General features: G+C 37.3%; 1 protein-coding gene across 5 annotated transcripts in view; it reads left to right on the forward strand.

Moving 5' to 3' along the window:
- Nucleotides 1–25,604, forward strand: part of COL19A1 (collagen type XIX alpha 1 chain) — a 180,628-nt gene that overhangs the window by 57,176 nt on the left and 97,848 nt on the right. For 4 of the 5 annotated variants that reach the window (XM_071548523.1, XM_071548525.1, XM_071548526.1 and 1 more), the window contains one exon: nucleotides 9,714–9,758. The exons of the other annotated variant lie outside the window; for it this stretch is intronic. In XM_071548523.1, coding sequence (XP_071404624.1) covers nucleotides 9,714–9,758 — 45 coding nt within the window. The remainder of the gene's footprint in view (nucleotides 1–9,713; nucleotides 9,759–25,604) is intronic. 5 annotated transcript variants of the gene reach the window in all.

The raw sequence follows: 25,604 nt of genomic DNA on the forward strand, positions 1-25,604 counted from the left end.
ACATTATGAATCTTTCAGCCAGAAGCCTATTTGCCTATTCTCAGTTCTCTAAAGGAAGTATTCTCATGTGTTTTGCTTGTGTTTTCTTTATGCTCTGCATGTGATGTTGTAGGTCAGCTGAACTGGATTGTTACCAAGCCCATGTTCAGGCTTGTCTGCACTGCACTTTTAAGTTGTCACCTCTTCAAGGACATGCAGTAGCAATGAATACCCTCTTGTATTTGCCAAATGCAGAAAGAAGACCTACTGATAGCAGAGGCTCTGCTTCTGCTGATACTTTTTTGATGGCATAGAAACCAGTCCTTGACACATATTACAAAGACTACAGTCAGTTTATTATGAAAGAAAAAAGGAGGGGAAAAAAAGGCAGTATACCAGCCTGTAGTTATGTACAAAAATACATGGAGTGATCCTTTCATCTTTGGTATTACAGAACAACTTCTCTGACTTCTTATGTTGGGTGAAAATAATTTGTGGGGAGAAAATATAGGAACAAAGTTTTGCCTTATGTACTTTATTTATGGGGTATGTGTGCTTTATATATTTGAATATAGAAATTATGTGAGTTGCGTGCTTTTTGCGATATGCTAATAGCAAAAAAAGAGAAACAATGCCAACTGAAGAGAGTGCAGTCTGGAGTAAGGAGCCCTGTGGCCATGTTCTTTGATACTCTGAACTGCTTCTGGGCGGTGACTCATTAGTTTGCATGCAAAGAACTGAAACCTAGATTTTTAAGTGTCATTTAATTTGGGGTGTATTAACATCTAATTGCCTGAATGGATAGGCAAGTCAGTCTTGCCCCAAAGATGGGTCATGGGAAGGGATTGGAACAAGGAAAGATTGATACCTCCTGAACTCAGTCTAAATTAAAATATGCAAATGAGATAAGGTTATTACCATTTGCCTTTCTCTTGAGTGGCTACTTTAAAAAGCCACAAGAGCTCTAATCATGAGTCCTCTGACTAGCCCTGACCCCCTTGGCCAAACCATGGCGCGCCTGCTCTGCTGGGGCTGATGTGAAAGCAGGACAGAGCAAAGGAAACAAACTATTTACCTGTCACAGGCTCTTCATCAGGTTATTTTAAGGGAGGAACCTTATTTTTAGTCACATGGATCAAATTTGTATAAAGGATAGCACTGAACAAGTACTCAGCAAGTGCTGGGAGTCAGGAGTAACCAAGAGGGAATGAAAAGATGGGTAGATGAAACTGTCATATTGTTTAGCAGAAACCTTCTGACATGACTAAGCCAGGGAATTCATGGGGCAAGTTTTAATAAATTTCACCTGAATATATTTTTATGTAACTCATAATCTATCAGATGATCCTAACCATTAACAGGAGCCTGTTTAAAAAAAAAACAACAAGGAAGTATTCCAGTAGACTAAGGAAGGTGTCACATAATGGACTATAATAGGTGTGGGATTTTGATTTGTTAAAGGCAAAGCTGTGCCCCCGCTGGTGGCTCTGGAGTAGCTGGGTACGTGCTCCACAGGGGAAGATGCTGCTTGAGCCTTCTGACAGTACGTTGTTGAACATTCCGCTCCATTTCTGCAATGCTAAAAATAGTTGTCCTCATTTTAAAACACCGGGCGATTAGATTATTCCAAGGGTCTGGCATACTTAGGCTAATGGAAGGCACATATCCATAAATTATCAAAACAGTAAGTAGTGTTTGACCGTGCTGATTTTACTTCTATTAAGACAAGTTTCCTTGCTAGTAACCCTGGAGTACCAAGCCTATCCTGTAAATCAAGCTCCTGGCAGTGCCCCAGTAAAATTAAAAATAAAAGGAAAAATGTTTGGGTTTCATATTGAGAGTAGAGAAGCATCTGTCTGCTTCTTGGTGGCTTTGGTTTTTTTTTAATTTTAAAGAATCATGTCTGAAAAATGCTTAAAGTATTTTACAGTAATTGTTTCTCTTTCCCAGCCTTGAAAAGCATCTCATGAAGTTCCAACATGTTTGCCATTATAAATCTTGTTAATGCTCAAAATAGTCCAAATAGCAAAACACATTCCAAGTGCTTGATACAAGTTTCTTTCAAGTCTTGTTTTTGTTTTCTTGAGTTGGGTTTTTTGTTGGATTGTGGGGTTTTTTTGGGTTTTTTTGTTTTGTTTTTTTGTTGGTTGGCTGTTTGGTTTTGAGGGGGGGAGGGGTTCTGATAAGATAATGTGATTCCTAGTTCATTTTTGGCACCATATTGTTTGACAGTACAAGTAACCAAAGGTCCTGATACAGTTCAAATAGCTGTATGTTAAGATAGCTTCTCCTTTTATTTTACAGTGGTTTTTTTTCATCTTTTTAATGTGAAAGCCTTTTATTTTGGCAGGGGAGGAATAGCTAAATGTCAAAGTCAAGGTGCAAAAATTAATCTAAATGCATTCTAAGAAAGTAAAGTACACAGATACAAAGCATCTTACTCTACCTTCAAAACCTTAAGGTTTAAACTGAGTCTCTAATTTTATAGGGTGTTGCAGTGCAATTACAACCTGCAAAATCAATAAATAATAAGTATATTAAGGACCATGATTATAAATACACTGCATGTTTTCAAAACACTTAAAGAAACCACAGCATCGATCACTGTAGATATAGTAAGAACCAATATTGATGGTATTGATGTAGGAGGATATTTCTACATTGTTTTGTTGAAGGGATAATTTCTAGAACACTGATTAAACAATGCAATACAAAACACATACAGCTTGTCTCCACAAAAAAACTCAAAAAACCAACCAACCAACCAACCAAAATCCTGTGAATGTAGTTTGTTTATTTTCTAGTTTACAGTGATTCAGTATGGCAGGGAATATGAAATGTTATTATCTGGTAACAGTCCATAAACAATTTTTCACAATCCATGCTGTAATTCTGGGGAAAATGAAGGGTTAAGGGTTACGTTTTATGATTGATTAGGATTTTTCCCCAGCTCACTAGCATGCATTGTTGCAGAGGGGAGCTGGAAGGAAGATGTTGGAAACCATGCAGTGAGTGGAGTTAGAAAAATGCCATTTTAACAGGCTATTTTAAGCTGTATTTTAATTTTTGTCTATCATGAGTGCTTTGTATTTATTTGCTTAATTATTTATATCATTTTGATGAGTTATTTTTCTTTTATTGGCTCTTTTTGTTTTTTTAGAGGGACTGGAGTTTTTCCTTTGTCTCTGTTCTTTTTGAGTCTGAGAGGCATTTGTCTTCTTCTTGGCATGGAATCACACAAGCCAACTTTCAAAATTTTCTTTTGTTGCTGAGTTCTGGCTTGAACAGAAAACTCAGTTGGGTGGTGTGTAAGTTACTAGGGCAAACTTCTGTCAAGGATATAAATCCATGAATGGAATGGAGAAAGCATTTCATTTTAGATTGTTTTAGTAAGTATTTTAAGCTTCCATTCTAAGTCATATGAGCACAGATATATTCTAACAGAATCTAGCTCAGTAACTATAGTTTTATTATGACAAAAAACAATGTACTTCATTGTGCCATATTTCATGAATCTTTAAATGGAGGGTGGCTCCTAGCTTGGAGTGGCAGAACTGGTCTGTAATTGCTTGACTCACTTTGGTAAGAAGGAATGGAAAAGGAAACTGCTGCAATATTTCGTATTTTAATTCTAGATGAAGTACTATTAGACTTTTAACTATATCTTTTCCTTGGAAAGCCATGTATTAACTGCAGAACTGAATTACGTGTAGCACTCAGAGCTGTTGATTTTTTTTGTTTTGTTCAAATACTCCTTATTCAAATACTGAAGATGAAGTTTACTATGTTACTCAGAATGCACAGTTACCTTTTAGAAACATTTTTTCATTAACAAGGTGATTAGTTCGAATTATACTCAGTTTCGGAGCATGAACTTCTAAGCATCTGTTTTCCTGAATGGAATTTAGAAACTCAGATAAGATTTTTAATTTCCGTAGGCAGTGCAAGGAGAAAGTCCCTTGGAAGCCAGCAGTTGACAGTCAACTCTACAGATGACTTACTTTGCTCTTTTAAAACATGCAGTAGAGGACACAGTCATTTAACAGCTTACACAGAATGTTCTCTTAGTAAGTAGGACAAACCTGCCTGGTTTCAGAGGATCACTGCTTGCATTTCATCCTGCTCAGTGGGCTGGGCACTCCTCCAGTGATTTGGGGAAGATCTGAAATGCCCATTTGAGCAGAGCTAGAAGCCAGCAGTGATCTTTTACGTGCAGCTCCCTGTGGGACCCAACTGTGGATCCATGTGTGCTCAAGCATCTGAGAGGTATTAGGGAGACAGTGGGAGCTGTACTAGACTTGCTGGGATTTTTAGGTACTGGGGTAGTATGCGAGTGTCTTCTGGAGTATTTTTTTCTGAATCAGGACCTGAAATAAAACTTAAGAAAGCTTTTCATATGATTTGAATTCTCTAATTTTTTTGTTATTGTTGTCTGAAGCAGCCTACAACTTTATCTGCTGCAGAATTAGATAACCTGTAATTTTTAATGGCCTATTATTTTGAAAGTGAAAAGTTATTTTAGTGAAATACAAGTTAACAGACGTATATGACCCTAAAAATCAATTCAGCTGTTCTTTAGAAAAGGAATGAGAAGCAATGCATGTCCAGGTGCCTTTTTCTCTTAATTTAGTTCAGTCATGAGTTAGGCCTGTAAAATGATGGCGATGTACATTTTGTTTCAGGGGGAAGCTGGCTTAGTAGGTGCTCCTGGCATTCCTGGTCCTACTGGTTCCAAAGGAAAAGAAAAAACAAAGACACAAACAAACAAAAGTTTAATTCTATCCATTTGCAATCTCAACATCTTTTTTGCCAGCTGTTCAGTATCTACATCAATTATACTTGAACTTCATATCAAGTTTCTGAGTTTTATAATGTGATAGAGGAAATTCACTACTGGCTTCTCTTTTAAAAGAGAAAAGACGTGGTGCTGTGATACAAACATGCCTAGCAGTGTTATTTTACATGAAGAACAGTCATCTAAGACTCCCAACTGTTCAGGTCTTTCCAAGCACAATTTTTCAGATTCAAAAATTTGAAATTTGAGAGTCTCAGAATCTCACCAACATGAGATGAATGACAGCACTTCTTGTTCCATTCTTCCATTTTAATCTTTTTGCTCCTTTCCAGAGATGGATTATTGTAAGAAGGCCAGAACTTGCAAAAAGAGACATCTGTATTCTAGACCTTGCTGATAATATTTGTTAAGTTGCCTCTTTTCATGGTCAGGTTTTGTTTGCTGTTGATTGCAGCTGTTTTTATCAGCAAGTATTTGGAATGAAATCTGTCCAGCTATTTCCTTATAGAAAATTATAGGGTTTATTGCTGCTTTAACAAATTAAGAGACCACACAAGAAACCCCATTATTTTGTTATTACTTAAATTTCAAGGAAGTGTTCTGCAGCATGACATTGATGCAATTTGTGTATTTTTAGGGCATATACTTCCTGTAATATAGCACAAGAGGAATGAATGAACTTATTTTCTGCAGGTGAGGTAGCCAGCATTTTGTTCAGCACCAAGCTTACCACAGTCTACCATTTTACACATTCAAAGCCGGGATCACTTGTTGACTTCTACTGCAGGCATATTTAAAACGCTTAAAGTCTGATCAGCAGTCATGATGAGCAATAAGTGATTGTTCATGAAAAAACTTGCGTGAAATATCTCACCTAACTTAATGAGAATTTTGCCACAGAAAGGAGAATTTAAGTTAAATTACCAGTGAATAATATTATATTTTTATGCTGTCAAGTGGAAATCACCTAAACTTCTTTATCTACGCTTTGTTGTCTCTGTCTTATTTAATCGGGAATATTTTTTTCTGAATTCAAATGTATGCAAAGAAATTTGGATTGTATTTCTGAAACGTAAGGAATTAGTTAATCACTAGGATTGGTACAGGCAGAGAACTGACTAGTTGGGCAGCAGCATTGCTAAAAGTGGCATGGAGGTGGACATGAGACTGAATTACAACCTAACAGCATTCTCCTATTGGGACAGAATAAACCACATATAGACCTACGCTAGTAAAACTGCAGCTAGCAGGTCGAGGAGGACATTTTCACTTCTTACTTGGTGGTGCTGCATCTGATATGCTGTGTCATGTCTGGGGGTCCTCCACGCTTACTTCCACAAGAGATGTGGAGAAAGCAGAGAGGACCCAACAGGCAATTAGTTTATGTTCAGGGGCCTAGAAAGCAAGACCTTTGAGGAGAGTTTCAGGGAGTGAAATTTGTTGAGTCTGGCAAAGAGGAAGCGAAGGAGTGATTGAAACTGTCCTGCAGACTTTGAGCCCAGCTGGTTAATCTTCAAGGACAGCTTCCTAAAACCCCAAGAACAGTTCATGCTGTTATGCAGAGTTGAGTGAGTATGGCAGAAGGCCAACATGGATGAACAAGATGCTTCTGACTGACCTCAGACACAAAAAGAAAGTAAACAGTGGAAGCAGGGGTGAGCTACTCAGCTGGAACATAGAAACATTACCAGAGCATGTGGTGATAGAGTTAGGAAACCAGAAACTCTTTGGGAATTAGAACTATTGAGAGTTTAAGGGCAGCATGAAGGGCTTCTGTTAAATGCGTCCATGAGTGAAGAAAATGCTGCTTAATGGGGTGAGAGACATGGAAAAGGCTGAGAGTACCCATTTATTTATTTACCTGTTTTTTTCCCTAATGCGGCTTGCCCTCAAGCCTCCCAGGTTACTTAAGCCTCCTAGCAGAGAGTGTGATAATAAACTATTGCCCACTGAAGTCAAAGAGAGTGTTAAGGAGCACTTAAGCTAGTTGGATGTTTTTAAGATACCAACCAGCATGCATCCAGGGAAGAGCTACTCTCTGTCATTATCAAAAAATCATGATGGCTGGGGAAGGTCACTGATGGCTGGAAACAAGCAAACATCATGTACATCTTCAAGAATGATGCAGTGAACTGCAGGCCAGTCACCCTCACCTCTGTCCCTGGAAAAATTATGTGGCAAATCCTGGAAGGCATTTCTAAACACATGAAGATCTAGAAGGTGACTGTGAACAGCCAGTGTGTATTTACCAAGGACAAATCATGCTGACCAACCTGATTGCCTACTTTCATAAAATGACTGTCAGTATGGATTAGGGGAGAGCAGTGGGTGATGTATACATTGATTTCAGCCAGGCTTCTGGCAGTCTCCAAACATGTTATTATACTAGAATCTCTGAGGTTCTGATTGGGTAAATGAACAAGGGTGGGTAGAAGGCTGGTTGTATCATTGGGGTCAAAGGTGGAATAACTGCTATGTAGTCCAACTACAACCTAGTAACTAGTGTCATACTTCAAGGGGCAATACTGGGGATAATATTATTTAATGTTATTATTAATAATCTGGATGATGGGATTCTCAGCAAGTCATGGATGTTATCAAATGTGAGGAAGTAGAAGTGCAATGGAAGGTAAGGCAAGAATTATATTCACTGTTCCCTCAACAGGCTGGAGAAATGAGGTAATGCAGAACTCAAGAAGTTAAACAAAGGCAAACACACTGCCTCTGAGAAGGAATAGCCTCATGAAATAGTACAGGTTAGGAGCCAAATTTCTAGAAAGGAGCTCTACATAAAAGGGTTTGGAAGTCTTGCTGGATGCCCTTGTTTTGGATAAGGCCAAAGGCATCATGGGCTGCCTTAACAGATGCATGGCCAGCAGATCAGGAGGAGTGACTGGTGCTTGTGAGACCACATTTAGAATTTGGTGTCCAGTTTGAAGCTCCCCAGGAGTGGATAAAGAGCAGTTCTTTGGGGTGAGTCCAGTGGAGGCCCACCAAGACGGCCAGGGGCTTGAAGCCAATGTTGTGCAAGGGGAGGCTGAGAAAGCTGGACCTGTTGAGCAGTAAGATTAGATGATTTAGAAAGTGTGAGGGTGGGGGATGGTGTGCAGACTCATTGCTGTCTGTATGTACCGGGAGGCTGTGGAGCAGCTAGAGCCAGGCTCTTGTCAGAGGTCTACAATCAAAGAACAAGCGGCAATGAACACAAGCAACAATCAGAGAATCTTTGACTCTTTATAAGAATAATTTTTATATAATGAATTTGGGATAGAGCAAATACAGGATAGGCAGTTTCACAAATGGGAAAGCTAAATGAAGAAAACACTTGTAGGAATTTGTCAAAAGTGAGTACGTGTTAGCTGTGTTGTATGTCCAACAGTTGGAGAAGAATGGGAGTCACAGACTCCTAGAACAACCCAGATTGGAAGGGACTTTGAAAGATCATCTGGTCCAACCTTTCAAAAGAAAAGAAAACTAGACCAACAGAACAGAAGTTGTATACATTTGGAAATTATTTCAGTGATTAGCCCCTCATTTTTAGGTGAGGACATTTGCAAGTTTATTTCACTAGGTACCTTTTTGCATGCTGGGTCTTGGGCATGCTTCTAAAATTGTCACCTAAGTTGTTGATTGTATGAGCCATCCCTGCCAAAAGAAACAAGCAAAAAGCTGCCAATGTAGGTTGGTGAAAAGTCCAGAAATATTTGATAATCTATATACCCGCACACATCCAAAGCTTTGCATTTAATTCCCAGATGTGTAGTACATGATGCTGTATCAGTTGAAAGATTTGACAAAATGCCACTAGAAATTTTGCAAGTTTTAGCCAGGTGTTCCAGTTAACTTCAGTTAAATCTCAGACTTCTATTTAAGGAAATCACACTCTCTGGAGGGTGAAAGAATGTTTAGACATTGCTCTTTCTAATTTTTTGAAAGAAATTTTTAAAAACATGATAAGCTTTTACTTTAGAAATTTGCCACTTTTTTCACCTACATACATGTAAAAAAGTGTGCTGTACGAACGCAATGAGACTGAATTCTAGAGAATGGCAAAGACATCAAAACCATCTCCTGCTAGATGATCTGAGGGAGAAAGTTTGAATTTTTTTTCATTACACAGTTTTTGTGGTGCTTGTATATAATTTTTCCTGTCTGTTTGCTGTATGTCTTAAAAAACATGCAAGCATACAGTAATTAAAAACCTAAAGCAGATGGTATTCTTGAGTAATATAGACACACTGCAGACTATTTGATGAAGACATAGTAAAATTATACATTATGATCATTTTTGAAGCTAAAAGTTTGGAAATTGGAGCTGGAAAAAGCATCATAGCAGGTCTTTTATTGGAAATATTATCCAAGAAAGAATTTATTCTGCTGAAATAAGCTGCACTTGAATTAATAGTTTTAAACTCCCTCCTTTTGTGTATTTTTTGGGATTTTTTGTTTATTTGTTTTGTTTTTATTACTTGGGTAGTTGGATATGGTTTTTAAACCAAAAGAAATTTATTTTCTTTTCATAAATTGTATCCCTATATTGATCTGGATTGGAGGCCTTCACAGCTGAGTAGTCATATTTAAAAATAAAAATGAAGGTATGAATAGGAATAAATGTATTAAAATTGGTTCATTAGATGAATAGAGGGACTGTAATGAGCAGGTTTAGAATCAATAAATAGTTTAGAATTTTTAGAGCTGACAAGATCTCTTAGGCTGAATGGAAAAATCAATGACTGCTCTTAACTGAGAAAACTACAAAAGGCCATGTCATTTTTGGTAGAGATTTCCCACCTTTTTGAATGAGAAACAATCAGCATCCAAATGTTTTCTTTTGTTTTTATCTTGTAATAAATGTTCAGCGCAATGAAGTTATTTTAAAGAATGCAGTTATTTCAACAATGTTTATTTGAGATTTGTATTTTATGTTTTTGTATTGCAGGGTGAACGTGGCTTTGTGGGTAGTAAAGGTAAAGAAGGCGAAAAGGTAAATTATTCTGTCCATGTTATTTATTTTTTCAGTTTGACAGTTTGATAAATGGACAGCCAAATAGAGCCTTTTTTGAAGGTCTTCCTTAACTCTTTAATTAATAAAATTCTTAGTTTTCTGGTATGTAATTGCTTAAGAACAACCAGTTATTTAAGTGTGTTCCTGAGTGCCATCAGGGCTTCTTTTCAAACTTTTTTTTCCCCTCAAGAGAAAATTTAATGGCGAAGCTCAACAGAACCGTGGCCACTGGACTTCAATAGTGTTTGCTGGGGTCTTATTTGTGTGGTAACTACTAGTAAATGACTTTTTCTACAGTATGAAATGTATTATGAGATAACGTGTACATATTTATAGTATTTAATGATTGCTTTCTGACATTACAAATGCACTTTTATAGCAACTTATTGTGTTGATCGTAAGTACTAATAATTTACATTCTTTTTTCCTAAGGACCTAAATTTACTGTAATACTAAAATACATTTGCTACAGTGTGCCTGACTGCCAATTAAAAAATATAATTTTAATTTATATAGTTTTGTGTAACTATGCATAGTCAGTATGAGTTTTGTCTCCTGCACACATGTGACTTGCAGCAAACTGACTTGACTGCCAAGGCCCAAGATCAGTGCAGGTCCATTTACCTCTGGCAGTTCAGTCCCTTTGCCTGATGTACTGGTGTGTTGTCCTGAGGAGACTCCTGACAGCCATAAAGTATTTCCGAGATTAAATTTGAGGACAAGCCTTTCCTTGTTCTTCACCAGTGAGTATCAGAAATGGAGCTTGAAGTAATGTATCCTAATTGCAGATCATCTGCAGTGGCCAGAAATAGTTCAACAGCTTATGTATTAAAATGGGAATTAAACTGGCCTTGTTAAAGGCTGTCTTGCCAGCATTTGGTGGCTCTAGATGATGTAACCTAATCTGATGTGCCTTCAGACAAGCAGATCTTCTCAGGTCACCAAAGGCAAGTAACTCTGCTTTGAGGGACAAGTGGAAGGGAAGAGCCTGTTACTAGCTTGCCTAACAGGAATTGGAGCAACAGTGGTGATAGTTATGGTTTTAACTTCAGATCTTAACCATGTTAAAGTCTAATTACTGCTCTTTCACCAGCTTTGGCTGATTTGGATTAGGCAACCTGAAATAAGAATCTTTTATTGGATCATAGACAGTTTCTCTGTGCTTCAGCCCACCATCTGAATTAATATATCATAAAAATGAAGAATGAGAGATTTTGGTGTTCTGATAATATTCAGACTGATGAAAATAGAGAGTAGGTGTCAGCTTCTGAATTGAAAAAAGTGTAATAGGATGCTTTGGACATGAATATATTCTCTCACCCACCATACCTCTTCAGTGGTGTCAGACAGCTCTCCAATGTTCATATTTTAAAGAAAGATTTAAAATGTGAAGGTTTTTATAGGAGAAAGTATTCCAGTAGCCAGAATGGCAGAAGTACCAGAAGTGAAAACCAGCATCCATAGCAACTAACTTGTATAATGTGAGGATTCAGACTCTAGAAAAAAGCACTTAAGTTTGAGTGTTTCTAACTGCACTGACAGATCTTATTTCCTTGGTGGTATCATTATTCATCAGTTCTGATGGGCTTGTGGATTTTTTATTTTTCTCTTTTTTTCCCCCTCCCCGTAATTGCTCTGCAGCTGTGCTGCACTCTCCTCAAGTTTTATGAATAAATTGTATTTGGGCACAGGCACATGGTTCCAGCTGTTGCTGCCACTCTCTGCTTGATTTCCCTTATTTTAAAGCAGAGATAAAATGACCCAACCGGTGGTAGTTTCATTTTTTTCTTATGTGGAACTGAATTGGCAAGTTTGCACCATGTTTTTTATTTTTGTCTTGTAAATTCAGAAGATAATTTAAAAATCCCATTTAAAAATCTTTCCAATGTAACTGTTAATGTTGCATCTAAATGTCCTTCAAATAAAAGAAAGTGTGAGTGGAATGATCTTTATTAACCAGTGATCAATCAAAATTAATTTGAGCTTGTCTTATCAGAAGCTACACATCATATTTGTGTGAGTGTGTTTTAAGGTTATGAGAAGTAGGTCTTTAGTAGTTATTTAATTCAGCTTTAATTCAAATCATTATTTAACAATGTTGAGTTTCCAGTTACTGAACTCCTACTATAAAAAAAGATACCAATACATTTACATTTTAACATAGTATCACAAACTATAATAGTCATGATAATTTGTGTGTAACAAACATGATTACAAAGCCTGAAATGGAAAATAGTCCTAATAACCAAAAATTCTGCCTCTTCTTGCATATTAAGGAACAAGATTTTTGTGTATCACCTAGGGTGGGACACAGCTGCCTATATATGGGATATTTGCCATTCCAAACTCTCCACAGAAGTGCGTGAAAATGCTGCATTTTGGGTTTAAAGGCCCTATAATTCCATAGGACTGAAAACTTGAAACCAACTCAGCCTCATACCCCTTGGTTCACCAAATCAAACTAGTTGATTTATTGTATTATGTTCTGCTTTGGCAGAGCAATCCTTGGGGACATCAGAGAGACGTAGACAGCTGAGGCAACAGTGAGTGATCATTTGTACTTTCCAGTTATGGGAAGCATCTATAATTTAAATTATTGAGGGAGATCCTTTAAGGCTTTTTAAAGGTTCCTTTGCCACACTTCGTTCTTCTAGAGGAATCTAAAAGTCTTGTTCTGCCTTTCTTCTTTTTTTTGGTCATGGGCTGAACTTGGTTCTCCCTTTCAGAATCCAGTAGTGGTAAGGGAAGCTCTAGACTCACTGTGCAGGTGTTATACTGCAAGTTATCCCACCAAGGGAAATACACTGTCACTCTGAATTTATTTTAATTCTACTTTGTAATCTGTTTTCTTTGTGTTACTTACATGATACATGTCATAACTCCTACCAAAACATTGATTTACCCTTCTATATCATGGCTGAAAAAGTACATTTTGAAAGCGGCTTTAATTGGTTTGCTGCCAAGAAGGGAGATAAATCATATGGATCTGTTCTCCTTGGAATACTGCTTAGAATTGTAATTTTACAGTATGGGATAGAAAACATGGCTATTACATTTCATGATGACAGGAACTCAGGAGGGACTGATAATACCTAGAAGAAAGCTTTGAAATCCAGATGTTCATGGTAAATCAGACATGTAGTCTGAAAAAAAAATAGGGTCAAACATAGAAATAATAAGTGCAAGGAACTACTTTTCCGGGAGAATAAATCTGAGCTGCAAAACCCCAAATCCAGTAATATGTACTCAAAAATTAAAATCGGAGGATTATTTAGATAAGAAGCTGAACACAGATAAAGGAAGTTGCAACTGAAAGACTTTTACTGATATTCCAAAGTGGAGTATTGTCTGCAACAGTAATTAAAAAGTCCTGTGCTATTTGGTATTGATATGGCTTCAATTTAATGGATTTTGAAGGCAAGCACTGAGAATAACTGGTGCTCAGGAACACAGAACCTTTGAAGAAGGATTGCATGATTGAAGAGTACTTGGTGTGGAGTCAGCTGAAAAGAAATTGGTGGACAGTGTTCATATACATAAGTGATGCAAAGAGAAAAGCAGTGGTCTGTCTGTGTGTCTGTAGCACATGCAGAGAAACGGGCTGGAAGTGCAGCAAGAGAGATGCTGTGTGGCCAATAGGAAAGGGTTTTTAATTTTAACACTGTTGTTTATTATGAAAGTAATTTCCTCTTCCAGTGGTCTGCACTTTTTATCCTGGTAACTCAAAAGAAAACTAAAGCTAAAGAAAGACTTGCTTCATGAAAACACAGGAGATGAAATTATCTTAAATGATGTTGCTATTTTCTGTCAATAGCATCAAAATTATGCAAGGTCTCACACATTTCTAATCAGATAAGCACAGAAAACAGCAAGACAGTTTCCTTTTGATCATGTATACTTGTCTGTTTTTAATGTCTGATTAATAGTTTTCAGTGATAGGATAGTAAAGCTCTGGAAGAGGTTGCCCAAAGTGATTTTGCAACATCTTTTCACTGAGCTTTTCAAGACCAGCCTTGAGCAACTTGTCCTGATTAATAGGCTTTGGACTTGGAATTCAGCCTCTGGCGGTTTCAAGATCTCAGACTTATCTTGAAAGCTGCAGAAGTTGAAATCTTGTTTACTATTATTTCTTTTGATACTAGAAATATGTGCATTACTTGAGAGTTGGAATTGGCCCAAAGCCTGACAGTTACTCGTACAATTAACTGATAAGATGCCTTTTTCCTTTGTTAAATCTTTAATTAATTCCTTTTTAAACTTCTGGTTATTGCTTCGTTTGGTCACTCCAGCTAGTACTCTTTACCCAGGTCCCCCATTTTTTCTATCATCTTGACTATCTTTTTGGATAGATTATGTATTTTCACAAATTTGATTCTTTCTGTACTGAGCTAGAAAACTGAGAATTCAGTTTTGTGGGATGCATGAAACATGAATAGTAGATAAATTGCATTACCATTTGGCAGCATGTGTGGAACAAATCTAAATTTTATTTGAAATAGTGGTGATAGAAAAGCCAACACATTCACATGTTAACTATAGCTGAGCAAGCATTACTTGATTGCCCCTGATAGTTAATAGTCATTTCATGGAGCTGGGAATCCTGAATTCCTTGCCTTGCTCATCGACTTCAAAATATTAGTATAAAATCTGTTTCTCTTTTAACTCAGAGAGGCAAGTAAGGTCTGCTGTTACATAAGTAAGTCACAGTGCTAGTTGATATCTCAGAAGACTTGGAAGTTGTGGGTGGCTGAGTAGGAGGATAGCTGTGATCTGGAGAGGGACTCTTCAACTGCAGTTTTCCTGGACCTGCTGCTTTTTTTATAAGCATATCCACCTCCCATCTCACACTTGGAATAGAGGATTTTAAAACTGAATGTCATTGCAGCTGAGCTGTGTAGCAGTTAATGTGCTGTGACTTGCACTTGTAAACACTTGATCTTTTATTAAGTTATTATTTTACTGTATTTTTGATTGATCTTTCTCAGTAAAATGATATAAATAAAAAGTTACATGTATTTTACTGGGAAGTATAAGACTGTAATGATAGTAATTTATTATTTTCATAGTTGCATCCTTTTATCTTTTTGCATGTTCTAAATTTGCTTTTGCCTGTGTATACATGTGAGAAGGGAGGAGGAGTCTGGGGCTTGTCCAGCCTAAATATAGAAAAAAATTTCATCTGCTTAATTTTCTTCTAAATGCAGGATGTTCTTTGTATATATTTACTATTTTCTGAAGTACAATTTGAATTGTCCCAGGAAATAGGGCTTCCTCTATTTCCTTCAGAGAACAATTCCTAATAGATCTTAGTGTCAAGAAGATTTCCTGGAGGTTCAACATTTTCTACTTTCACACCTAATAAAATACTCCTCTGTCTATCTTCCATCCATTCAGGACACACAAGGCTGGGAACTTCCAGTGTGTCCCCAGGTGTAGCCTTTTATTTCAGTCTTCACTGTGCTTTTCATAAATAAGCCTAAGGAAAAGAAGAGGGTGTCACCTTTCCTAGGTCTAACAAGCTGGTTGAAGTTAGTAATTATTTAGTCTTTCTAATGTTGTAATGTCTGTGTTATAAATCTCAGTGATGAAACCAGACAGCTCAAGTACTGGGGAAGCTTCCAATCTACCTGAAAAATAGAAGCTATTGTGCATGGATAGAAAACAGTAATGAATCTCAAAGGTCTAGAATTAAAAATGCTAATGAATCTCAAAGGTCTAGAATTAAAAATGCTAAAAAATTACAATGAAGAGAAGCAGCTAGTAACCCTTTTGTGTATTAGCAGAGTGTTTCTATTTGTAAGCTGTATATTCTGCTAGAAATGCTTTAGTCTGAGAAAAAGTTTAGAAGAGCAAATTCCATAAAATCCAAATCATGATTTAACCATGGGCACTGCACATAAAGACCTGTTGGTCTTAATGTTTTTGGAGTAATGGAAGATTGTGCATTTTGCATTACAGACAGAGTCCAATTCCCTAGTTTGTTTGGATAGGAGTTGGTGCTGCTGTCCTGAAAATGTGGCTCTTGCCTGTGCTAACCATCAATGCAGATACTTTATTTGGACAGGGAGAAGAATTTTTTAAGTCCTTTGAATCATATTTTGTACAGGCAAGACTGGGTGCTTCACTAGCTGGATGTAAATGTGAATAGAGTTTTGTTCTTGTCTCCTAATGCTGTCTAGGGAGGTATTGGAGTTCTCTTTCCCATCTTGTAACTGTTTTGTCACCTCCTTGAACCTTTTTTGGGGTATCATTTTTTTTTCATGATGTCATATGAGCTTAAATATTGTTTACAGGTTTTTATTTGAGATTTTTTTTTTGTTACCAAGTAGATCGCATATAATCACAGAGACACCTGTATGCAGACATTCTGGGGAAAAAGAAAAAGCATATTAATTGCACAGGAAGTCTCTCCCTGAAATAAAAGCAGTCACGTTGGCATTTATCCTAGTAAGCTTAATCTTACCAGGGCTTATCAGGTAGTTCTGCAGTATTTGGTTTGATCTGGCCATCCTCCTACTGTTTGACATCCTTGCCCTTTGAAACAGGCTTAATGAGAAGTGCCTGTTGGGAATAGTCCCTGGCCTATGCTAACTTTTGAACTGTGCTTGGGAATTATATGGGGAAATGCTAATTGGACTCCTTGAAATGTCTGCAAAAGACCTTCACAGCTGGGGTCTATCAATTAAATTATATAGATGACCAATTTCCAGGTCCCAAGCTCTATCACTCTTTAATTTAGTTACACATACCCATTTGGTCAGATTAAAAGTTCATCAGGCTCAGCATCCTGCTTCTAATGAAAACCAGAAGTGGTACTCCAGGGAAAAGCCTAAGGACAAAGTAAGAAAGTGTAGTGTTTTTCCCTATGTACTCTTCTAGCCTCCAATTATTTGAGACTGCATTGGAGCCAGGTGTGTTTTCACTGAATTTAGTAGTCTTCAATGGACTTTTCTCCCATTAGCAAGTACAGTTCTCTCTTGAATTCATGTACATTTTGAGCATCTGCAATATCCTGTGGTGAGGAATTATGCTGTTTATCTTTGTGGCTGAAGAACTACTTCCTTTTGTTTATTTGGAATGTGCTTCCTCTTAATTTGATTTGGTATCCCCTACTTCTTTTGGAATATCCCTGTTCTTTTCAGTATCAATAAAGAATCAGTAAGCATCTATTATGCATTCTGGAGCTGTCTCTTTCTAATTGAAGAATAGGAGCTTACTTAGTATCTCATGCCATGAAAACTGTTCTGTACTTGATCATCCTTTCTAGCTGCTTCTGGATCTTGCTGAGTTCTCTTGCAGTATTTAAAGATGGAAGAGGCAAGAACTGCAGTCTATCACAGTGAATTTCCTTGTTTTATTCTCTATACCTTCATAATGTCTCCCCACAGGGATTTTCTGTCCTCTCTTTAGCTATGAGGGTGGCCTGAAGATCTCACTCTTGATCCTTTTGTACTGGCCATTACCTGCCGTTGCATGGAAGCCGTGGTTTTTTTCACAAGTGTTATGACTACCCAGGGAACATAAGGATTTTAGAATCTTCATCGTGTTATAAATAGCTATACTGAACTTCATTTGTCCTTTTGCCCTGTCATTTCATCTCATTATGCCTGTACTGAGTTTGTCACAGTTCACCCTCATCTGTTTTATTCTGTATAATTTGGTATCTTCACCAGATTGTTCTGTACTTCAAAGTGGTTTTCACTGAGGTTTGAGTGTAAACACTTCAAGTCTTGCTGAGAACCAAATCCCTGCAAAACTGACTTTGCCAATACCTATATGCTGGTATGAACTCTCAAGCTCTTTATGCCTTGGATTAGAAATGTAATATTTGACAGGAGCAAAGTTTTTTTGGCATTAGAAAGGTATCTTCATCTTAAGCTCTGAAAATGTGCCATTGGCACATATTGAGGACAATTATCCAAACACTTCTTGAGTTTAAGAACTGACCAGAGTTTAAGAAGTGTTTGGACAACACGTCAGGCACATGCTGTGATTCTTGGCTGTTCCGGGCCAGGTGTTGGACTTTGATGATCCTAATGGGTCCTTCACAACTCAGAATATTCTGTGATTCTGTAATTTACTTCAGTCCACAAAGTTCTTCAAATTCTAGTTGCTCCCCCAATGTAGGAAGCTTCTTGCTTGGAAGGCCCAGATATGGAGCTCTGGGCAAGAAAGCATGTATAGTGCTCTGTAGAAACACTGAGGGTGGTTTTGAATGAGCTCTCTGGATTGCAGTTTCCTTTAGCAGGCACTGTCTTGAGATGTAAGGTTTAATAATGCGAGCAGAGTGCCAGGTTGTTTTTGGAAATGCTGCTTCCAGTAATGGTTGCTTCTGTGCCACACTGGAGATGCCCAGACATAACGAGACTGTGTATCATTAGAGCTACAGGCGCCTAGAAAATGTGCACTGGTTTGGAAACAGCTAAGGCTGAGGAGGAAAGAAATGTCTATTGACAGTGGTAGAGAGCACAGCAGCATCCTCTCTCTTAGCAGATATGCTGAGGTCCCCATTTCTGTTTAAAAACTCTGTGGGTTGTGCAGTAGCAGTGAGATGAACACTGGGGCTTGGATCAGTGCGCCTGTGTACAGTAGAGAGGGTGGAGGTGGGCATGGACCTGGAGTGGGCTACTTGTTGCAAACAGGAAGAACGGGTGGTGTGTGTGTGTGTATTTCTGGTAGAGGTAGAAGAGACATAGTTACTCTTAAGCCAGATTTGTGTACGTCATTACTAATGAGGGAATAAACCCAAGATTTTTAGTGTGCTCTACCTCTTCCATTTGACTGCACTGCCTTCCAGAAGCCATTTGGTCTGAATGTCATCTGTAAGTGGAAAATCTTATTCCTTTTCCAAGTCAAAAGTAGAACACAAAATTTGTTTTCCCTGCTTTTCGTCAGCTAGGCTAGTGAACTGTTTCTATTCTGTGATGAGTGGAAGGTGTCCCGTGCTCACCGAAAGAGAGGGGTCATCATCTGCTGCAGAAACCTAATCTTTTAGTTCAAATGGTAAAGTTTATTGCTGTGAATTAAAATATTCTATCTCCTGACTCCCCAGATCAACTTTGGTGAAAGGTCTTATTCATTGTGACATATTACTTTTGTTGTTTACTATTTATTAATCTGAACAGACTGAATTTAAAAAAAAAGATGATTGCCGAGTCAAGAGATAAGAAATACCAGAATAGAAATAATTTGCAAACTAAATGAGACCTCAATTAGATTAGAGAGAAGCCTGGAAATACCCCATCATGTGTGTTACCACAAGATAGTGTCAGAGAAATAGGTCTGATTGAATTTCAACATCCAGTGGCTTTTATTCAAACTTATTTTCTTATTACTGTTTCTGTACTTATTTTTTTTATCTGCCTGCTATTTTGTTATATATCCTGGATTATCTGTTCCTTATTTTTTCCTTTATTTTTCTGGCTCATAAATTACCTTTCTGTTGGACAGACACCCACCCATATGGCATATTTTCTCATTCTACTTGCCTATTTTACTTTTTCAAGAGCTGCTTAGATTTCACCAATACCTTTAAATAATATTGTTGAAGAAAGAGTTGCCTTTAATGGGAAGTGCTGTGGGAAGCATTTTGGGTACAGTGCACTATAACATGAGGATTTCAGTTCCTTACACATACCCTGGCTTCTGAAAAACTTCAGTTACTGTCATTGATCTGTTTTTTATTTAGCCAGAACTAAAAACTAAAGTATTTTCATATGGCTGTAATTATCTTTTATTTTTTTTGTCTGACAATATAATCTGGGTGAGATTTTTTTTTCTTGATCTCAGACCTGGTGATAAGTTTGTTTGGGTGTATTTCCTGAATTTCGAGTTGAAATATTAATACGATTAATATTTATATTGACATCGTAATACTTACATGTAATATAATTTATATTATATTGGCATCTTATTACATTATAATAGTATATCGATATTAACATTAAGCTTGTATGTTTGCATGCGTTTTTATGTGTTTAATAGAATAAGTAATCCCCTTATAGGAAATATAGTACAATCATGAAAATATATAGTAACATACCAAGTAATTGATTTCTAAATTAAATTCCTTGTGACTTGATTCTTTTTATTTAGTGCAGTGCCATTTTTAAAGGGAAGCTTTCTTTGTCAGCTTTAAACTAGAAAGGAGGCTCTGGAGGAAGAAGGCTTTGCGGCAGTAGAGAGTAAGCACAACTGAAGCCTTTCTGGCAGGTGCAGTGTATGACTTAAACATACTGAACTGAATAGAACTCCTGATATGTGAGTCTCCTTTCAATGAGGAGGCAGTTTCTGGGAGTTGATGAGTGAAAATGCACTGTAAGACAGAGCTGGCAGGGCTCCACAGCAAGGAGGCCACCAGTACACTGCAGCTGTAACTATCAGTGAGATTATGTTGTATGCACTGTTGCAGAGAATTATTCTTTATGAAAAAGAGTGTACTGACGGGTATCTAATGAGAAGAAGCAATAGAATATTAAGCAGTTTTTATCATAAACTGCATATATGCTTATGCAGCCTTGTAGTTCTTATAGTTTAGCCTCATCGTAAGACCTTTTTAAAAATCTTTTATGTAGCATTTCTAAAATAGGCATGAATGCAGGGAAGTAAATTTGCAGATGAAATCACAGAATCATGGAATGGTTTGAGTTGAAAGGAGTCTCGAAGCTTATTTAGTCCAATCCCTCCTGCCATAGGCAGGGACACCTTCCACTAGACCAGATTGCTCAAAGCCCCATCCAGCCTGGCCTTGGACACTTCCAGGTGTGGGGCATCCACAGCTTCTCTGGGCAACCCCTTTCAATGCCTCACTATCTTGATAGCTAAAGATTTCTTTCTTTTACCTGATCTAAATCTACATTCTTTTTCTTAAACATGTTTAAGTCAAGGAGCTCTATATATGGGCTCTTGCAATTTTTAGTGAAGGTTGTTTGCAATGAGGAAAAGGATCAGAATTCATGAACAGAGTTTGATGGAAGAAGAAACAAAAAAATTACTACTTGCATTGGTCACTGTAGAAGAGGGGATGGCCGAACTGTGTTCATTAATATACTAAAAATAGAACTCAGTTTTGTGCATGTGAGCAGGGGAAGCTTTCCACAACCTGCAAAGACAGATGTGGATGTTATATTGAAAAGTCAGCAATATACATCTTTTAAGTATATTTAAGTCTCCAAAGCACTTATTATTTTTCTCCACTTAGCAGTAGTTGATGTTTTTTAAGGTAATATTGTCAGTGATAAAAACAGTGTTTATCCCTTATCTCCTCCTTCCAGTTGCTTCTTCGTGTCCTCGGTGTCCCTGTGCACTGCTATTGCAACTGCTTATGTGATTCCTAGTAAAATAAGCTGGGAGACTTTTTAGACCAGAAAAGCATCTCTGTTCACTGGGTTTATGTCCTATCACATTCTGTTTCTCTAGACTGCTGTCAGGCTACTCTTTAACAGCCAATGTATTTCAGAAGAATAGGCATATTTTAGTGAGTAGGAGGTCCTATACAGATGATTTTTGGGGTTGAAGAAGAACAGCATCACAGAATATGCCGAGTTGGAAGGGACCCACCAGGATCATAGAGTCTAACACTTAGCCCTGTACAGGAACACCACTGAAAGTCACACCATGTGCCCAAGAGTATTATCCAAATGCTTCTTGAACTCTGTCAGGCTTGGTGTTGTGACCACTTCTTTGGGCAGCCTGTTCCAGTGCCCAACCACCCTCTGAGTGAAGAACCTTTTTCTGATATGTAACCTAAACCTTCCCTGACACCACTTCAGACCATTCCCTCTGGTCCTGTCACTGGCCACCACTTTTAAGAGGTCAGTGGCTGCTGCCTCTCTACCCTTCATGAGGAAATTGTAGACTGCAATGATTCCTTTTGGATGAAGCTAAACTAAAAGATGTACTCTGGAAACAAGCCCGAGGTACTTCAATTGCTAAATGCTCTTGAGTTTGTGAAGCCAGACTAAAGCTACTTCTGTGTAGATTTGTAATAGTTACAACAAAATACATAGACTGTTAATGTCTAGTACTCTGCACCACTTGCTCTGTAAATCCTCTTCTCTTGTGCCACACTGTATGTTCATCAGACATACCCAGAAAATACTTTGAAGAAGACCTGATGTAACATGGCATGTAGTTCAAGGGTATTAAGGCTGTTATAAAAAATCTGCACAAAAGTTCAAGAATGGTAAATTGTACAGAAGTATATGCTAATGTAGCCAAGCCAATCAGCAGCTTTGATGCTACTTTCTACAGTGTGCTCATTCGTCATTTTTGTATATTGTCAAATTTTAGTTTAAGAAACCAAAGCTGGCTTAGAAGAGCAGCTAATTTACAACAGGCATTCAGAGTTTCTGTGACAGTAGGTGAAGACTGAGTTGTCTTACATGTCTACAGGGAGCATATCATTGATCTTGCTGGTATGGGGAGGTCAGTACATGCTGTGCACAGGTAAAGAAAAAGGCTTTGCCCTGGTATCCTTTTAAGTACTTATTAGAGGCCAAGTTCGACTTCCTTCTGTTGTCAGTAGTTGGCCAGTAGATACAGTTCAGATTTCCAGGATGACCTTTCTAAAGATACTTCCTCCCCTTCAGTAGGCTGCTGAACATTCTGTCACCTGTTTATTCTAGACCCATTGATTTTTTCACGCTTCACTGCACAGTGGTCCAGCTCGAACAGAAATACAATTGTTTCTATGGATGGTACCCTATGAACTGATTGTTGCCAGTAATGTAGGAGCTGTTGCTTTTGATCCTCTCAAAAGGAGAGAAAATTTCCTGCATTAAATCTCTAATTACTAAGTTTTATGCAAGAGGCACCAATTTCCTACTTTTTTAATAGTGTTTTGAACTGACCTTAGTGAAGTCTGACTGAGCAAGGTGTGCTTATTTTAAACACAGATAAAGCCTCCTCAGATAAATATCCATCAGAAGACTGACCTTTGACTGTACCAAGGTCCATGAAAGCTTTTTTGACACGCCAGTTTCTCAGTCTAAAGTATGCATTTCTGTGATCTTAATAAACTACTTACTGTAGTCTAAGACAATAGAGATAACTGATACTGCTGTCTCTGGGCCTCACAAACACGGTTAAGTCACAGCTACATAAATGCTATTATTTTGGTTGTCCTGTAACAGAAATAAAGGTAGAGGTGCAGCCTTTGAAGAAAAGACATAGCAGTCCATCAGCTTGTGCAAACACTTGATGTTGCTGTAACCATCTGCAGAACATCTTTTAGAGTATAAATAACAATAGCAATACCCTGCCAAAACCATGGAAGCATAGGTGTCTAAAAAATACTGTGTTCTGTGAAAGCAATACTATTTGTCAACTGCTGACAAGAACAGATTGGATTTAGGTTGCCTTAGGAGACAAGCCTTGAAAAGAAACTAGTTTATTCCTCCTACATAAAATTCTTCGTTCAACACTAACACTAACCCAGTATAAACAGAAACCTCCCCACTAAAAGGCAGATAGAATTTTAAACAATAGTAACCGAAAGTCAAACCCATTTCTCTTTATTTAAGAACTGGAAAAATAATGTGCTCATTAAATGAGACAGGGTTTTTTTTTTCAAGGTGTTAATCTATTGCTAGATAAACTGGATAGTTCAGTTTAACATTACTGTGGAATTCGATGAGGGAAACATAGAGCCAAATTCAGCAATTAGTTTTGTTCATGAATGGTGTAAGAACAAAATTCTGTAAAAGCTCAGGTATGTGTGCAAATCAAAACATGTATTATGATTCCCATTGGTTTAGGCACTGGACAAAGACAGAGTGGACCGTTTATTTAATTCCAAAGATGATATCATTAAAATGTAAGACAGAAGATGGATACCTACAGAACAACCAGACTTGGCTGGTTAATTAAAAAATAAATAATATGAAAGATGATGCTTCACCTATTGCTCAGATTTTATGTTCACATGAGAGAAGAATGGGGCCAAAGGGAAAGGTTATTGAATGGAGATACATGGAATTGATCGCGTGCAAGTCTTGCAAGGCTGAGTTGCACACTGAGTACTTAGATGTCCTGGTACTTAAGTGTGTGTGCATGAGAACTAGCAAAGGGAGAAGACAGATGATGAACAGAGCTTTAGCAATGACATTCCTAATGGGTGGGTGAGAGCAGAATGAGGGAGTATTTGTGAAAATAGTGTGATCAAGACTGGATGAAAGTTGTAGCTCTGCAGACAGATGAAAAAGATTTTGTCTATGGTCTGGATGTGGTTTTTATGTGAGAGGCTTACTTCACTTCAAGATAATTCCTGTTCTTGTTGACCAACAGAATCAGTGTTTTTTCAGTGACAAAGAGAGGAAGCTTTCTCAAGTTAAAAATGTTGAAAGAAACATTTAAAACTAATTTAAAATTAAATGAGATATGAGGTACTGGAAAGCTAAGACATGCTCTTGGCCAGGAGTCAAGTCTGGATTTAACTGATGAGTCACAGAAATGATTGTTGATTTTATATTTGCAGATGAGATTAGCCAGAGACACTGTAGAAGGAGATGAAAACTGGACCATGAATGTACCCTGTTTAGCCTCTTTATGGAAAATTGCATGTATGAGTTATCTGAGTAAATTCATGAGTCTTTATAGTTTGGAAAAGCTTTTGCTTTTGGATTATGAGGAATAGTATAGAACAATAAATGATACACAGTGCATCAGTTTTTAAACTGGAGTGATATTCTGTCTGTAGAATGTATTGTAGGAGTCAGCTAGATGGAAGGAGTAAAGAATAGAATATCCATTAGTACTCACAATGTGGTTTTTTTGAGATTTTTAAACATATTCTGTTTCTTTCTGTAGATTCAAATTCTTGAAATAAATATCATACTCACTTTTGGAGGGGGAAGCTTTGAGTTATTTTAGGACGCTGTTTACACCCACTAAAGCCTTTTCACAGAAATAACAAGTGTCATTTGTAAATGGAGAATACCATGAAAAAGCTTAGTGACTTTTCCTTACACATTTTACCTGACTGATGATATTTTCAGCAGAGTATTAATACATTCAAGTGGGTGTTAAGAATGCATATTATCTAGGAGACTGAAACTCTGCATTCAGATAGCTCATGCTCTATTTTTCTTATTTTCATGAATAAAAGCTTAATCTTGGGTTAAGAATTTTTCTTTGAAGGTAGGCCTGGGTATCTATGATCAAATAATTACCATAAAGAGTGGAGTTTTGGTTGTTGATTTTGTCAGTGTGTTTTTCTCCTTGACATTGAAAGGTTAGAAGGAAAACTAAAAAAACAGAAACAAAAAACCAAACCAAACAAAAAAAACAAACCAGAAAAACCTGAAATGGTAATGACAGAATGAGCCATGGCAGGGTAGCATACAAAGTAAAATTTGCAAAACATAACATCTGAATTTTGCATGTCAGAAAGAAAAGCTAGTGTGAGCGTCTTAAGTATGATTACTTTCAGTTGACACATTTATTATTGAAAAACAAACTAAATATTAGACTGTGGTTAGTCTTGTATACATTGTAGCAAGGAAGACTTAGCGAAAACCTCGGTATTTTTTTATTCTGGCTAATATCTGTCACCTAAAAGGAGGAAGTTGTGTCTTTGTTTCATTTACTCTAACGAGTCTCTTACATTAAAAAGTATTCTGTGTATCTTATTTTTCCCACTTATCAGAGAATAACGTAATGTCTTTTAGTATTTATTTAATTGCTGATCTTTAATATTCTGGTCAACAGTAGGGAACGTTAGGCAGTCTTTTAGATTTCCACACAATAGGGTTACATTGATGATAAGAACCAAGATGAGATTCAGAGGTCTATAAGGAACACCTTCACTGTTCATAGCCTTGTTCA

The sequence above is a fragment of the Pithys albifrons genome, chromosome 2 (assembly GCF_047495875.1).
Source record: "Pithys albifrons albifrons isolate INPA30051 chromosome 2, PitAlb_v1, whole genome shotgun sequence".
NCBI classification, from domain to species: Eukaryota; Metazoa; Chordata; class Aves; order Passeriformes; family Thamnophilidae; genus Pithys; species Pithys albifrons.